The sequence below is a fragment of the Tachysurus fulvidraco genome, chromosome 11 (genome assembly GCF_022655615.1).
Source record: "Tachysurus fulvidraco isolate hzauxx_2018 chromosome 11, HZAU_PFXX_2.0, whole genome shotgun sequence".
Classification (NCBI taxonomy): Eukaryota; Metazoa; Chordata; class Actinopteri; order Siluriformes; family Bagridae; genus Tachysurus; species Tachysurus fulvidraco.
Window position 1 is genome coordinate 4,819,720 of NC_062528.1, and position 13,074 is coordinate 4,832,793.

General features: G+C 35.5%; 2 protein-coding genes across 5 annotated transcripts in view; one reads left to right on the forward strand and one right to left on the reverse strand.

Annotated features, from left to right (window-relative positions):
- The first annotated feature begins 783 nt into the window (after nt 1-783).
- On the forward strand, nt 784-9,309 carry rrp8 (ribosomal RNA processing 8). Of its 2 annotated transcripts, none has more exons than XM_027138753.2 (8): nt 784-933; nt 4,042-4,149; nt 4,367-4,640; nt 4,741-5,512; nt 5,742-5,871; nt 7,663-7,769; nt 8,110-8,206; nt 8,843-9,309. In XM_027138753.2, exons 2-8 carry the CDS (start codon nt 4,063-4,065, stop codon nt 8,954-8,956), a joined length of 1,581 nt encoding a protein of 526 aa, XP_026994554.1. In that variant the 5' UTR covers nt 784-933; nt 4,042-4,062; the 3' UTR covers nt 8,957-9,309. The 2 variants fall into 2 exon arrangements, with proteins under 2 accessions (XP_026994554.1, XP_026994555.1); XM_027138754.2 differs by having other exon boundaries at nt 899-1,049.
- Nucleotide 9,310: 1 nt separating this feature from the next.
- The window catches only part of LOC113637848 (dynein heavy chain domain-containing protein 1), a 33,847-nt gene continuing 30,083 nt past the window's right edge, over nt 9,311-13,074 (reverse strand). For 2 of the 3 annotated variants that reach the window (XM_047820643.1, XM_047820642.1), the window contains exons 38-43: nt 12,907-13,032; nt 11,957-12,164; nt 11,778-11,869; nt 10,636-10,785; nt 9,955-10,541; nt 9,311-9,748 (exon numbers count right to left, since the gene is read on the reverse strand). In XM_047820643.1, coding sequence (XP_047676599.1) covers nt 9,353-9,748; nt 9,955-10,541; nt 10,636-10,785; nt 11,778-11,869; nt 11,957-12,164; nt 12,907-13,032 — 1,559 coding nt within the window. In that variant the 3' untranslated portion in view covers nt 9,311-9,352. Of the gene's footprint in view, nt 9,749-9,954; nt 10,542-10,635; nt 10,786-11,777; nt 11,870-11,956; nt 12,165-12,906; nt 13,033-13,074 lie in introns of those variants that run through there. The other variant, XR_007144369.1, reaches the window with a different exon arrangement.

A 13,074-nucleotide genomic window follows, 5' to 3' on the forward strand; every position in this document is an offset into this window, starting at 1 on the left:
GGTTTAACTTCACTGGAACTAAACCTGCTCCTACATTCTGTATCACTGCATAAGTCAGATATAAGAATTTATGGTTTGCCAAGGGTGGTGTGAATCCATGCATTCTGCCTCAAGCCCTGACTTCAACCCCACTCAACACGAGAGGCAGAAATCCCTACAGTAAAGCTCCAAAATCTGGTGTAAATCCATATTATTGTCTATAGTTTTGGAATTGCATTCTCAACAAGCACATGTAACAGTCAAGTATCTAAGCAAATGTCACTCACAAAACTGCTGTCTACTTAAAACAACTAACTAATAAAATGATGTAATATTTAAGTGAGATATTTGAATGTTGAATTTTATGTTTTGTTCAAGCAATAGCCAGTGTAAAATGTATATCTTATAATCAAGCTCCAAGAGATAAATAATCCTAGTAAAAGGCCTCATTATGTGTCAGCTGTAAAAAGTCATGATATTCAAGTAACTTCTACAAGAGTCTAAGCCGAGGATGTGCATTAGGAAACAAACTTTATTATATTTATCACTTGGTTTTAACAATAATTTTAAAATTAATTCATTTGTTTTTTTTGTGTATTAAAAATAAATAGATAAATAACAGAAATTCTGGATTGACTTGTTTACTTTTGTGTGCAAATTCAAATTTGATCTTTGAAATCTTACATTATTAAGGACAATGGAGAATATTAGTTTTACACAAGAGTACGAGTTATTTTTAAATGACAAAAAATGTGCTGTAATGTCGTAAAATGACCAGAGATCAGGCAGAGTCGTAAAGCATAAGGCGCACGCGTGGACCAAATCGGGCAGGGTACGAATCGGGTAACCACAGAAGGACACTAGTGCGCTAAATGTTACAGTGCACTTGGCCAGAAGAAAGTAACCCCTAACCCGGATGTAAACAGTCTCCACGTGTTGTCTCCGTGAAAGAAGGTTGAATGTTTGAGCCTTAGCGGCTGTTGTTATACTTGCTATTTTTGGTGAAATCATAACAAGAACAATTCTGTTTAAACGGCAGCTCTGATTATATCCGGGATTATTTACTGCGAGTAATTAGATTTAATTGATTAGGTCTCTAACTGTAGCATTATCATTATGTGTGTTAGCTTGCTATACCGTATAAGTGCAGTGTAGGATTATTGTGGTGTTTGCTATAAAAGTGCAGTGTAGGATTATTGTTGTGTTTGCTATAAAAGTGCAGTGTAGGATTATTGTTGTGTTTGCTATATATGTGCAGTGTAGGATTATTGTTGTGTTTGCTATATATGTGCAGTGTAGGATTATTGTTGTGTTTGCTATAAAAGTGCAGTGTAGGATTATTGTTGTGTTTGCTATATATGTGCAGTGTAGGATTATTGTTGTGTTTGCTATATATGTGCAGTGTAGGATTATTGTTGTGTTTGCTATAAAAGTGCAGTGTAGGATTATTGTTGTGTTTGCTATAAAAGTGCAGTGTAGGATTATTGTTGTGTTTGCTATATATGTGCAGTGTAGGATTATTGTTGTGTTTGCTATAAAAGTGCAGTGTAGGATTATTGTTGTGTTTGCTATAAAAGTGCAGTGTAGGATTATTGTTGTTTGCTATAAAAGTGCAGTGTAGGATTATTGTTGTGTTTGCTATATATGTGCAGTGTAGGATTATTGTTGTGTTTGCTATATATGTGCAGTGTAGGATTATTGTTGTGTTTGCTATATATGTGCAGTGTAGGATTATTGTTGTGTTTGCTATATATGTGCAGTGTAGGATTATTGTTGTGTTTGCTATATATGTGCAGTGTAGGATTATTGTTGTGTTTGCTATATATGTGCAGTGTAGGATTATTGTTGTGTTTGCTATATATGTGCAGTGTAGGATTATTGTTGTGTTTGCTATATATGTGCAGTGTAGGATTATTGTTGTGTTTGCTATATATGTGCAGTGTAGGATTATTGTTGTGTTTGCTATATATGTGCAGTGTAGGATTATTGTTGTGTTTGCTATATATGTGCAGTGTAGGATTATTGTTGTGTTTGCTATATATGTGCAGTGTAGGATTATTGTTGTGTTTGCTATATATGTGCAGTGTAGGATTATTGTTGTGTTTGCTATAAAAGTGCAGTGTAGGATTATTGTTGTGTTTGCTATAAAAGTGCAGTGTTGGATTATTGTTGTGTTTGCTATAAAAGTGCAGTGTTGGATTATTGTTGTGTTTGCTATATATGTGCAGTGTTGGATTACTGTTGTGTTTGCTATATATGTGCAGTGTAGGATTATTGTGGTGTTTGCTATATATGTGCAGTGTAGGATTGTTGTGTTTGCTATATATGTGCAGTGTTGGATTATTGTTGTGTTTGCTATATATGTGCAGTGTTGGATTATTGTTGTGTTTGCTATATATGTGCAGTGTAGGATTATTGTTGTGTTTGCTATAAAAGTGCAGTGTTGGATTATTGTTGAGTTTGCTATAAAAGTGCAGTGTAGGATTATTGTTGTGTTTGCTATAAAAGTGCAGTGTAGGATTATTGTTGTGTTTGCTATATATGTGCAGTGTAGGATTATTGTTGTGTTTGCTATATATGTGCAGTGTAGGATTATTGTTGTGTTTGCTATAAAAGTGCAGTGTTGGATTATTGTTGTGTTTGCTATATATGTGCAGTGTAGGATTATTGTTGTGTTTGCTATAAAAGTGCAGTGTAGGATTATTGTTGTGTTTGCTATATATGTGCAGTGTAGGATTATTGTTGTGTTTGCTATATATGTGCAGTGTAGGATTATTGTTGTGTTTGCTATATATGTGCAGTGTAGGATTATTGTTGTGTTTGCTATAAAAGTGCAGTGTTGGATTATTGTTGTGTTTGCTATATATGTGCAGTGTAGGATTATTGTTGTGTTTGCTATAAAAGTGCAGTGTAGGATTATTGTTGTGTTTGCTATATATGTGCAGTGTAGGATTATTGTTGTGTTTGCTATAAAAGTGCAGTGTTGGATTATTGTTGAGTTTGCTATAAAAGTGCAGTGTAGGATTATTGTTGTGTTTGCTATAAAAGTGCAGTGTAGGATTATTGTTGTGTTTGCTATATATGTGCAGTGTAGGATTATTGTTGTGTTTGCTATAAAAGTGCAGTGTAGGATTATTGTTGTGTTTGCTATATATGTGCAGTGTAGGATTATTGTTGTGTTTGCTATAAAAGTGCAGTGTAGGATTATTGTTGTGTTTGCTATATATGTGCAGTGTAGGATTATTGTTGTGTTTGCTATAAAAGTGCAGTGTAGGATTATTGTTGTGTTTGCTATATATGTGCAGTGTAGGATTATTGTTGTGTTTGCTATATATGTGCAGTGTAGGATTATTGTTGTGTTTGCTATAAAAGTGCAGTGTTGGATTATTGTTGTGTTTGCTATATATGTGCAGTGTAGGATTATTGTTGTGTTTGCTATAAAAGTGCAGTGTTGGATTATTGTTGTGTTTGCTATATATGTGCAGTGTAGGATTATTGTTGTGTTTGCTATAAAAGTGCAGTGTAGGATTATTGTTGTGTTTGCTATATATGTGCAGTGTAGGATTATTGTTGTGTTTGCTATAAAAGTGCAGTGTTGGATTATTGTTGAGTTTGCTATAAAAGTGCAGTGTAGGATTATTGTTGTGTTTGCTATAAAAGTGCAGTGTAGGATTATTGTTGTGTTTGCTATATATGTGCAGTGTAGGATTATTGTTGTGTTTGCTATAAAAGTGCAGTGTAGGATTATTGTTGAGTTTGCTATATATGTGCAGTGTAGGATTATTGTTGTGTTTGCTATAAAAGTGCAGTGTAGGATTATTGTTGTGTTTGCTATATATGTGCAGTGTAGGATTATTGTTGTGTTTGCTATAAAAGTGCAGTGTAGGATTATTGTTGTGTTTGCTATAAAAGTGCAGTGTAGGATTATTGTTGTGTTTGCTATATATGTGCAGTGTAGGATTATTGTTGTGTTTGCTATAAAAGTGCAGTGTTGGATTATTGTTGTGTTTGCTATAAAAGTGCAGTGTTGGATTATTGTTGAGTTTCTGTGTTTGTGTCCAGGGTGCTGGTGTTTTTACTAACATGTTTGCAGAGGAGGACTGGACTGATAACTTGCCCTTTAATGCACAGGGCCTCACTGTAGTTAACACCGAGCCTCTTTTGGAGAAGGTAGTGTTTTTTATTTATATCATGTTAAACGTGTTTTTATTAATATGTTTATTGTGCAGCAAAACCTTGTAGCTGAAGCACTTTGTCCATAATACCACGTCATCCTATAAAGCACTTTTTGATATGTTGTGCTTTGGTTTGACTGTGGTGTGTTTTTAATATTACTGTTGCTTCATAAACATATCTATAATTATTGTCTTAATTCCTCCCTAAATAGCACAAGACCATCAGCAAGCAATGCCTTAAGCGAACTCTTCAGACCTTAGGCTCAGCCCCAGACTGGGAGTATACAAAACCTTCTGTTGGTAGTTTTGATGAAAATGAAGAAGCTCCAATACACCTTTTAAAGAAAAAGAAGAAAAGGTGCAAAAAACAGAAGAAAATTTCTGATACAAGAAGTGAAGATGTGAGGAGGGAAACAGACATACTGCAAAAACCTGTGAAGAAGCGACAAGTGAAGCCTAAATTGGACACAGCCACCAGTGAAAGAAGTAGAATCCAATCAGATTAGACATTTATATTCTATTATCAGTCAATTTTGCCTTGTTTGCTTTTAATTACAATGATCTGTTTTGCAATTGTGTTTTTCAGATTCTAAAAAGTTTTACAAAGCAGTAGAAGATTCTGCTGATAAAAGAATGAGCCGGCAACAGTGGAAGAATAAAATGAAGAGCAAGAGACGGTGCAAGAATAAATTCCTTCTCAATTCAGCTGCACATGCAGATCTTAAATTGGAGGAAAATGTGACGCAGACACAGGTGTGCACAACAGCGGAGAAAATGCAGGATGATGATTCGTCACTTTGGAGAATGGCATCAGTGGAAAATAACGATAACGTAGCTTTGAATAAAAAAGCATATAAAAAAGCCCAGGTTACTACTAAAAAAGTAAACAAAGTCGCACATCGATTAACACCTATAAAAACAGTCAGTGATGGGTTAAAGACAGATGAGCATAATAAGTTTGAAAAACAAAGTCCTGTCAAAGTGGATAAAAAGTCTTGGCTCCAGGCTAAGAAATTGCGTAGCTTGTTAAACATTAATGCCACTGAAAGTGATAAGAAAGCAAGTGAAGCAAATCTTGAACAGAAAAAAGAACCTTTGGAGAAAGAACATTTGGAAAAAGACAGCGAAGGTCAAATGGACCGCTCCAGTGCTTTAAGGTCCCGGATGGAGAAGCGGTTAGAGTCAGCCCGGTTCCGCTACATAAATGAGCAGCTTTACACATCAACAAGTGGTGAGGCTAAACGTATGTTTATGCAGGATCCTGATGCCATCAGGATTTACCATAGAGGCTATACTGAACAAGTGAAACACTGGCCTGCAAACCCAGTGGATTCCATCATTTCCTATATTCGGCAAAGGTGAGAGAGGTTGCTTCATTTTAAAGTCAGTGGTTCTCTGGGGTCTATGAAACAGGCGGGGTCTGTTGTCTAGTTGTGTTGAGAAAAAACTCAATAGTTTCAATAAATTTGCAAAAAGAATTGTACACTTTTAAATAATGAGCAGAATGTTGTGTTAAACTTGACTCTTGTGCCTTCGGACAAAGTGGTTAACTATCTTCTATTGGTGGGTTTTTTGTTTAATTTTCAGATCATCTTCTTTGGTAATAGCAGACTTTGGATGTGGAGAATGCAAGATTGCACAGAGTGTGAAGAACAAAGTGCATTGCTTTGATTTGGCTCCTGTTTGTGACCTTGTCACTGTCTGTGATATGGCCAATGTAAGTTTTTAAAGCAGACATTATTATATCACATATCAGGCTGAATTTCATCTGTCACTATCATCCATGTCATTATATTAGCGTTATGTCAGTGACATGCGTATAGAATTTGTTCAAAAACATAAAGCTATGGATTTACCACCACTTTCTAAAACCCTTACTAGAGATTAGGGGTTGCATTGGCTATTTGATTGATGCATTCACTAGTAACGTAAATTAAGTAGTTAAAGTTTAATAATTGACATTTGTTTAACAATACATACAGTATTATCCTGACATGAAAACACTTATGATTCATGTAGTGTGTCATTCTAGTCACATGACAAGGTTCTTGTGATATGATGAAGCATTAGATTAAGATTGAATTTTTGCATATTGTAAATAAATGCAGTGAATGTGGTTACCTCGATTTCCCAGTAGCTTTTAAGTATAAAAACTTGTATAAGAAATCATCCATGGTAAGATTTGTGAAATTGTCTTGTTTTTTTAAGTCACTGATGAGTAAATTAATCATGTATTGAAATAAAAATATTTTTGAATATGAATCGGTGAATCAGTAAATCTGAAAGAGAATAAACCACATTTACTCTGCACAGAACTCAAGAAAATCAAGGCAGGTGATCAGGTCTCTTGTTGTAACACTGTAGCCTGTAGGCCCAGAGATAAGAGTTTTTTTGTTTTTTTTACTTTTATTAGGCACATCATTGTTATTTGTGAGCCCTTTATTGTGCTAGTCCAAAATCTCTGATCAGCCATAAAATTAAAATAACTAACAGATCAAGTTCTTGATGTCTAGATGACAAGGTCAAAGCACCTCTAACACATCAGGTCTGTGGGGTGTTCCATGTCTGCATTGTTAAGTATCTACAAAAACTTGGGCAAAGAAGGACAAACAGCGAACCAACAACAGGGTCATTGGTTTTTAAATATTGATATGCATTGAGAAATAAAACTTGTACAGTTTATCTGGTACAATCCAATAGAGTAACTACTGTAGCACAAATTGCTGAAAAAATTCAAGCTTAAGGTTATGATAGAACAGTGTCACCTACAATGTGCAGTGTGATGCTCTGGGCAATGTTCTGCTGAGAAACCTTGATTCCTGGCATTCATGTCGATGTACCACCTACCTAAACATTGCTGCAGACCATGTACTTCCACTCATGGCAACAGTATTTCCGAATAGCAGTGACTTTTTTTTAAGCAGGGGAAACACTGCAAAAAGTGTTCTGAAATTTTTGGAAGATGTTGTTGGTGTCAAGGTGTTGTGTTGACTTGGCCTCCAAATTCCTCAGATCTCAATTCATGGGAGGTCCTGGACAAACAAGTTTGTTCCATGTGGTCCCCAGCTCAAAACTTGCTGGACTTAAAGGTTCTAGCAACTTTGTACCAGATACCACAACACACCTTCTGAGGTCTTTCGGAGAAGGAGGGCTATTTTGGCAGCACAAGTGGGACCAACACAATATTAGGCAGGAGGTTTTAATATGATGGCTGATCATTGTATATGGTGCTTTGCAGTCCCAAATTTTAGTTATAACTTATAACAATGAAAATAATGGGATGTATTGTTTTGACCAATCAATGATCAAGCCATTTAGAGCTACAAATGTCATAAGTGTATTTTAAGGTGTAAAGTGTATTTTAAGGTCTCCGGCTATGCAGAAAGTTATTCCTATATAACTTCCTAATTGTGTTTTGTTCTTTGTGGTATTCTAATTAATGGGCTTCCAGAGGATGGTTTAATTGATCTGATCATGTGCTTATGTTTCTTGGTTTGTATCTGTACAGGTGCCACTTGGTGACTCCACAGTTGACATTGCAGTCTTTTGTCTCTCACTTATGGGGACCAACCTTGCAGACTTTTTGGCAGAGGCAAACAGAGTTCTGGTGATGGGGTAATTTGTGCTTTGATGCCTTTTAAAATGAAAACTTCCCTGCCCTTCATTTCTGTAGTTATTAATTCTGACACTGGCACATCATTTAGAATCATCCAGTTACAATTACAAATCTAAAGAAAATAAAATGAGATAAGATGCACACCTTTATTACATTTCTTATTCCTCTGTCAAAAGATAAAATACAAAAAAAGATGAAATGTAAGAATGTTTTGGTTTGAGTGAGGTCATCAAGTGCTCTGGCCTCTGTGCCCTTTGTAGTGCTTTCCCTGATTTCTTTTAGAACAAAGACACATGTATAAATTAAGCTTATTGATTAAACCTATTTAATTTGTTGTAGCGGCGTCCTCAAAGTTGCAGAGGTTTCCAGCAGGTTTGATAATATACGCCAGTTCATAGGAGAGTTATCTCATCTGGGCTTTAAGGTGGTCAGTAAGGTAAGATGATGATAAAGGCACACATTTCAAAACATGTACATAATAGTAGCAATGAAATATATAGAATGTCCAAACAGTTACTTACCTAATGGCGATTCTTTCTGTAGATTCTGCAGGTTGAGCTTTTACAAATCTACATTTAAAATGCTAATTGTTTAGTTAATAGTGGACCAGACAACATGGTCTTCTTTAATGCTTTAAGTACATCCAGGGGGTAGGAATGGTCGCATTTTGTGGTTAATAATTTAATCTAATTTAGTTTTAATTATATAGCAACTAAATCCAAATTTATTTTAAATATCTTTAAAGAAACCCTAACATTTTGTTAACTGGCAAATGCAATATATACAATTAAAACTGAATCACTTAATGATAAAAGTGCACAAGCTAATGTGTAAAAAAACAAAAAACAAAAAAAAAACATCAAACTGTAGTGTGTAGCTAATGGAACAAGCGAAATGACCATGAGCTTAGTGACTGTTACTATGTATGAAGTGTTTTAAGCATTTGTATATCTACAGTCAGTGCTGGCGTATACAAACATCTGAAATCACTCAGTTCATGCACTTGTAATAAACACATGCATCTTTATTTGAATCTTTGTGTTGTATTTCTATTGTTATTTTCTCTATCCAGGACACAGACAACAGCCACTTCTACTCCTTTGAGTTTCTGAAGACACACAGTGTTTCAAAAGATGTAAAGAAAATAAAGCTTGAACTCAAGCCTTGTTTGTACAAGAAACGGTAGATGAATTGGTTCCCACTGCACTGCAGGGACCGTAAAACAAAAGGCAGGGGTAACAATATACTACATTGTACTACTATGCTAATATATGTTAAAGAGCATTGTTCCTTTTTTCTTGTTGTCAAGTTGAGAATTTGGAGAATCAAGACTGCAAACTGTATGTGTACCGTTACCCATGAATTAGTGAGTTTTATAAATTCATTTACTTCATAATTTGTAAGGATTTACTGTAAAAGTTATCTAAATATATAATAACTAGTTATATAATAAGTGATTATATAAATTTAACTTTAAACTACTCAAATTTCATATTAAAATGTCATTCACAAAAATCATTAAATCTTTTGATTTAAAAAGGTTGTTGTTGAGTTTTTTTAATATATCTCAGTATTATAATCATTACCTAAATACATTTTTTTGGAGTGCACTGACTAATTTAACTTGTCTTATCTTGCAAAGTACTGGATCTACTTTTGTCATAAGTGGAACATAAGTGACAATGTTGTCCGCTGAGAGCTTCCATTCTCCATATTTACTCTGCATGTCCAGGTATAGAGGACAGTTGTAGAGAGGCATTGCGCAGGCATTAGAAGGTGAACTGTGAGATGAGTAGCTGAGGTTGGAGTTCCTTACTTGAGCTCTGACCCAGAGAAGAGGAAAAGCACAAGGATTAGGTGACAAAGTGTCCTGCAGAGCCCCAAGTTGCGTATCCCATGATGCTCCATGTAGCACCAAGCCGGAAAGACGGATCCCATTTGAGAGCTTAAATGCTGGAGATGCTGCATCATCTAGGACCTGAAGAGGTAGACAAGCTTTATGGTGAATATAAAAGGTAACAAGTCTATCCATAATGTAGATTTACATTAATCCTTTATCACATTAACCAAATTCTGTTTTTTGTGTGTAATTGTGAAAAAACGTGATAAAACACATATTGCTATAACCAGTGCTCAAAATGCTTTAGTCTTGGTTAATACTAATTTTAAGATCTTGTAATATACCTGAAAATGCAAGGTAACTTGGCTAATATCACATTGTTTGATGTAGACAGTCTCTCTGATCAAAGCAGCCAGAATGCCACGAGGGTTAGCAAAGGCAGATAAACAGTAGACAGGAGGGGAACCACTGCATTCTTCCATCTGATACATTTCAAGCAAGTTTGCTCGAGTCTCCAACCCTGAAATAATGGATGGGATATTTGGAGAAGCAGAAATGTCCTGACACAGTGATGCGACAGTCTCTGAAAGATTCTCCCACTCTGTCTGGAGGAAAGCATGCATGGGGCCCTGCGAAACTATTCCCTCACCAACACCTCTGCTCTTCTTTGTCCACTCAAAAAGGGTCTGTAATTTCTGTAGTCTTTCTTGAGCCTTTTGGTAGTCTTTGAGCTCTTGAAAGTGCTTGAACATGCCATCACAATGTCTGGCAGCTGCAAAACTATCAGACTGAAGAAGTAGGACTCCAAGTGTGTGACTTCTTACTTTCACTATATCATTTTTCATTTCTGCACTGAATCCTAGAAGCAGGGTATCATTGTTGTTTACTGTGGTTTCAATGCAGTGCTGTACAGCTTTCAGAATGTCCTCATCTGAAATTAAAGAATGAGAAAGTAAGTCAAGGTTTTTTTCCTAAATTAAATTGTTGTTTCTATTTCTGCAGGATGTTTAAATGTAATTACATACCAAAATGTCCTTTCATGCTGATCATTTCTGAAAGAATGTGTGGGCCACTACCCAAAGTAGATGGTGGGGGTTGTAGACAAACTCTACACACTGATTTCACAGCCTCCAAATCAGCTGAGTCTGACACGTGACCGCCATATATCAAGTACGCTGTAGACAAATTAGCACTGTAAACCAGGGTAGGATATTTATACAGATGAGTAGCAAATGAAAGGAATACCTGAAGTGCTTAATATTTTAGGCCCACAACCGCCAGAACAGCGTTCTTGTGCCATGGCATCAATTCTACAAGTCTCTGTAACTGTACTAGATGGATGAAGCACCATTTTGTTTTCAAAGGATGTTGTAATGTTTTGTTATCTAACATGGCAGGCTAAAATCTCCCATAGTTATTCAGCTGGTTTGAGATAATGTTTTCATCATGTTTTCAAGTGTAGATTTTGATCATGCAGTTAAAATAGAGTTGTCTATTATCCAGTTTCTGCTGCCATGGAATTACCAATGTGACTTCCAAAATGTGGTGACCAAAAGTTTAAATATGCCATACTTTACGATTTTACATCATTTTCATAGTCATCTAAATGCTCAGTGATCCCTCGTGATCTGTGGATAGTAATATTCTCATCCTGGAAGAGATCACTCCCATCAAGATGTTTCAGCACAGGATAAAGGCAATCAGTCAGAATAATTTTGTGTAGATTTTTTAGTGACCCTTCTATGTAATGGACACAGGGAAGCGAAAAACGCCTCCTACAGATAAAAAGCCTCAATTTTTTTTTCCATTCAATCAATATTACAGCAGTTCAACAAAATCAAATTTCAAAGTGTTTATATATTACAAACTGATGGCTTAAATAGAGGACTGCTTGCTTAACAGAAAATAGTGCACATCACCTTTCACTTTATTTCTATATTTCCTATATCTGATTATTTCTGGTATAAAGATCTGGTCTCTCATAGACAACATGATATTAAGTTAGAAGATAGAATGTGCTACTTCACATTTTCCCCATGGCAGCCTGCTTCTGCTTTACATCCACCTTTATATACATTGTATATTTACATAAGAATTTGTTGACCAATTGTTGGAAGAAACCTTATTAAATTGCAATTTTAATAAGTTGAAGTGAAAGCAGTAATACCAGCAACATATTCCAGTGCTCCAATGGGGTCATGGCACAGTTTGGCAAGGCGGGCATGAGCTTCAGTCAGAGCAAGAAGGTCTTCATATGACCTGGGGAAAGGAACAGAACTTAACTTTCACTAACCCTATTTTTTGTGAATCATTTATTTCCATTTTTGTAGTATTTATGAACTTCACCATTTATATATGCTCCCATGTCCCAGATGCTTTACTTTTTGTCTTTGCATTAAAACAGAATGAAGGACAGCAGCTTGAAGAATAGGATCCACCATATTCATAGCAGGATGAACTGTGGAGGTAACTTGTCTAAATGAGGAGCACAGCTCATCCTTCAGGTCCCACTGAGAGTCAAACACCAAATGCATGGCAGACATCCTAATAAAAGCTGCAGTGGAAGTCAATTTATAAACAGAACAACAATATTTGGTCACTTTCTGCCATTGGTAGTTTGATTAAAATCTTACATCTGGATCTAGGTATTTATGGTATATTCTCATTTCATTTGAACTTAGCCCAAAATGAAGTGGGCTGTATATTCAGTTTAGTAAACAAATAACACAATTGACACAATCTGCTTAAATATGTTGATTTATTTATTTACCTGTCCACACTTTTCCTTTTATTTAGAGCCCCTTTATGTGTAAGTAATTAAATCTGATCATCAGTCTGCACACACTAACTGATAATGTTTTGCAAATCAAAAACCCAAATCTCTCAATTAGATCATTTTGCATACCTGCGCACAATAGTGGAGATTTGAAGGCTATCAATAGCTCAACAATTAAACTATTAGGGTTGACTGATCTCATTGAAATCTCATTGATAAGAAAATTATTTTAATACAGTTGTTCTGGATAAGAGTGTATGATGCTATAAAGGTTAATAATACAGGGACAAATTATTACACACATGCTCCCAAACACACATGATATGGCCATAATTTTAAGGACGCTTGATCATAACACCTATTTGTGGTTCTTCCCTAAATTGTTGCCACTCAGTTGTATTTCATGTCTTAGTTGTCAATTGTCTATTGGATTGTAATCTGTGAGTTCTTAAATGGTATAATCATAACATACTGCAGAGAACAAAATGTATTCTGTGGAAAATAATCAAATTTAACAAACCTGGAATAGAAAGTGGAGCACTGCCTTTTGTTATAAGCCACAGTCGAAATTGAGGATGTACTTGATTTCCTGCACCTTCTCCAATTGGATTAAGCCCTGCATCTGCCTCCTTATTCTTCCAGTGCCCTCAGGTTTACAAAAGAAAAATAGTAAAACATAAGTTTTGAG

Excerpts from the sequence above, each read along its gene's own strand:
- rrp8 (XM_027138753.2), top strand. The coding sequence starts at position 4,063 with ATGTTTGCAGAGGAGGACTGGACTGATAACTTGCCCTTTAATGCACAG. Across the intron at positions 4,150-4,366 it reads CCGAGCCTCTTTTGGAGAAG|CACAAGACCATCAGCAAGCA; the intron begins GTAGTGTTTTTT and ends CTCCCTAAATAG. Across the intron at positions 8,207-8,842 it reads GCTTTAAGGTGGTCAGTAAG|GACACAGACAACAGCCACTT; the intron begins GTAAGATGATGA and ends TTCTCTATCCAG.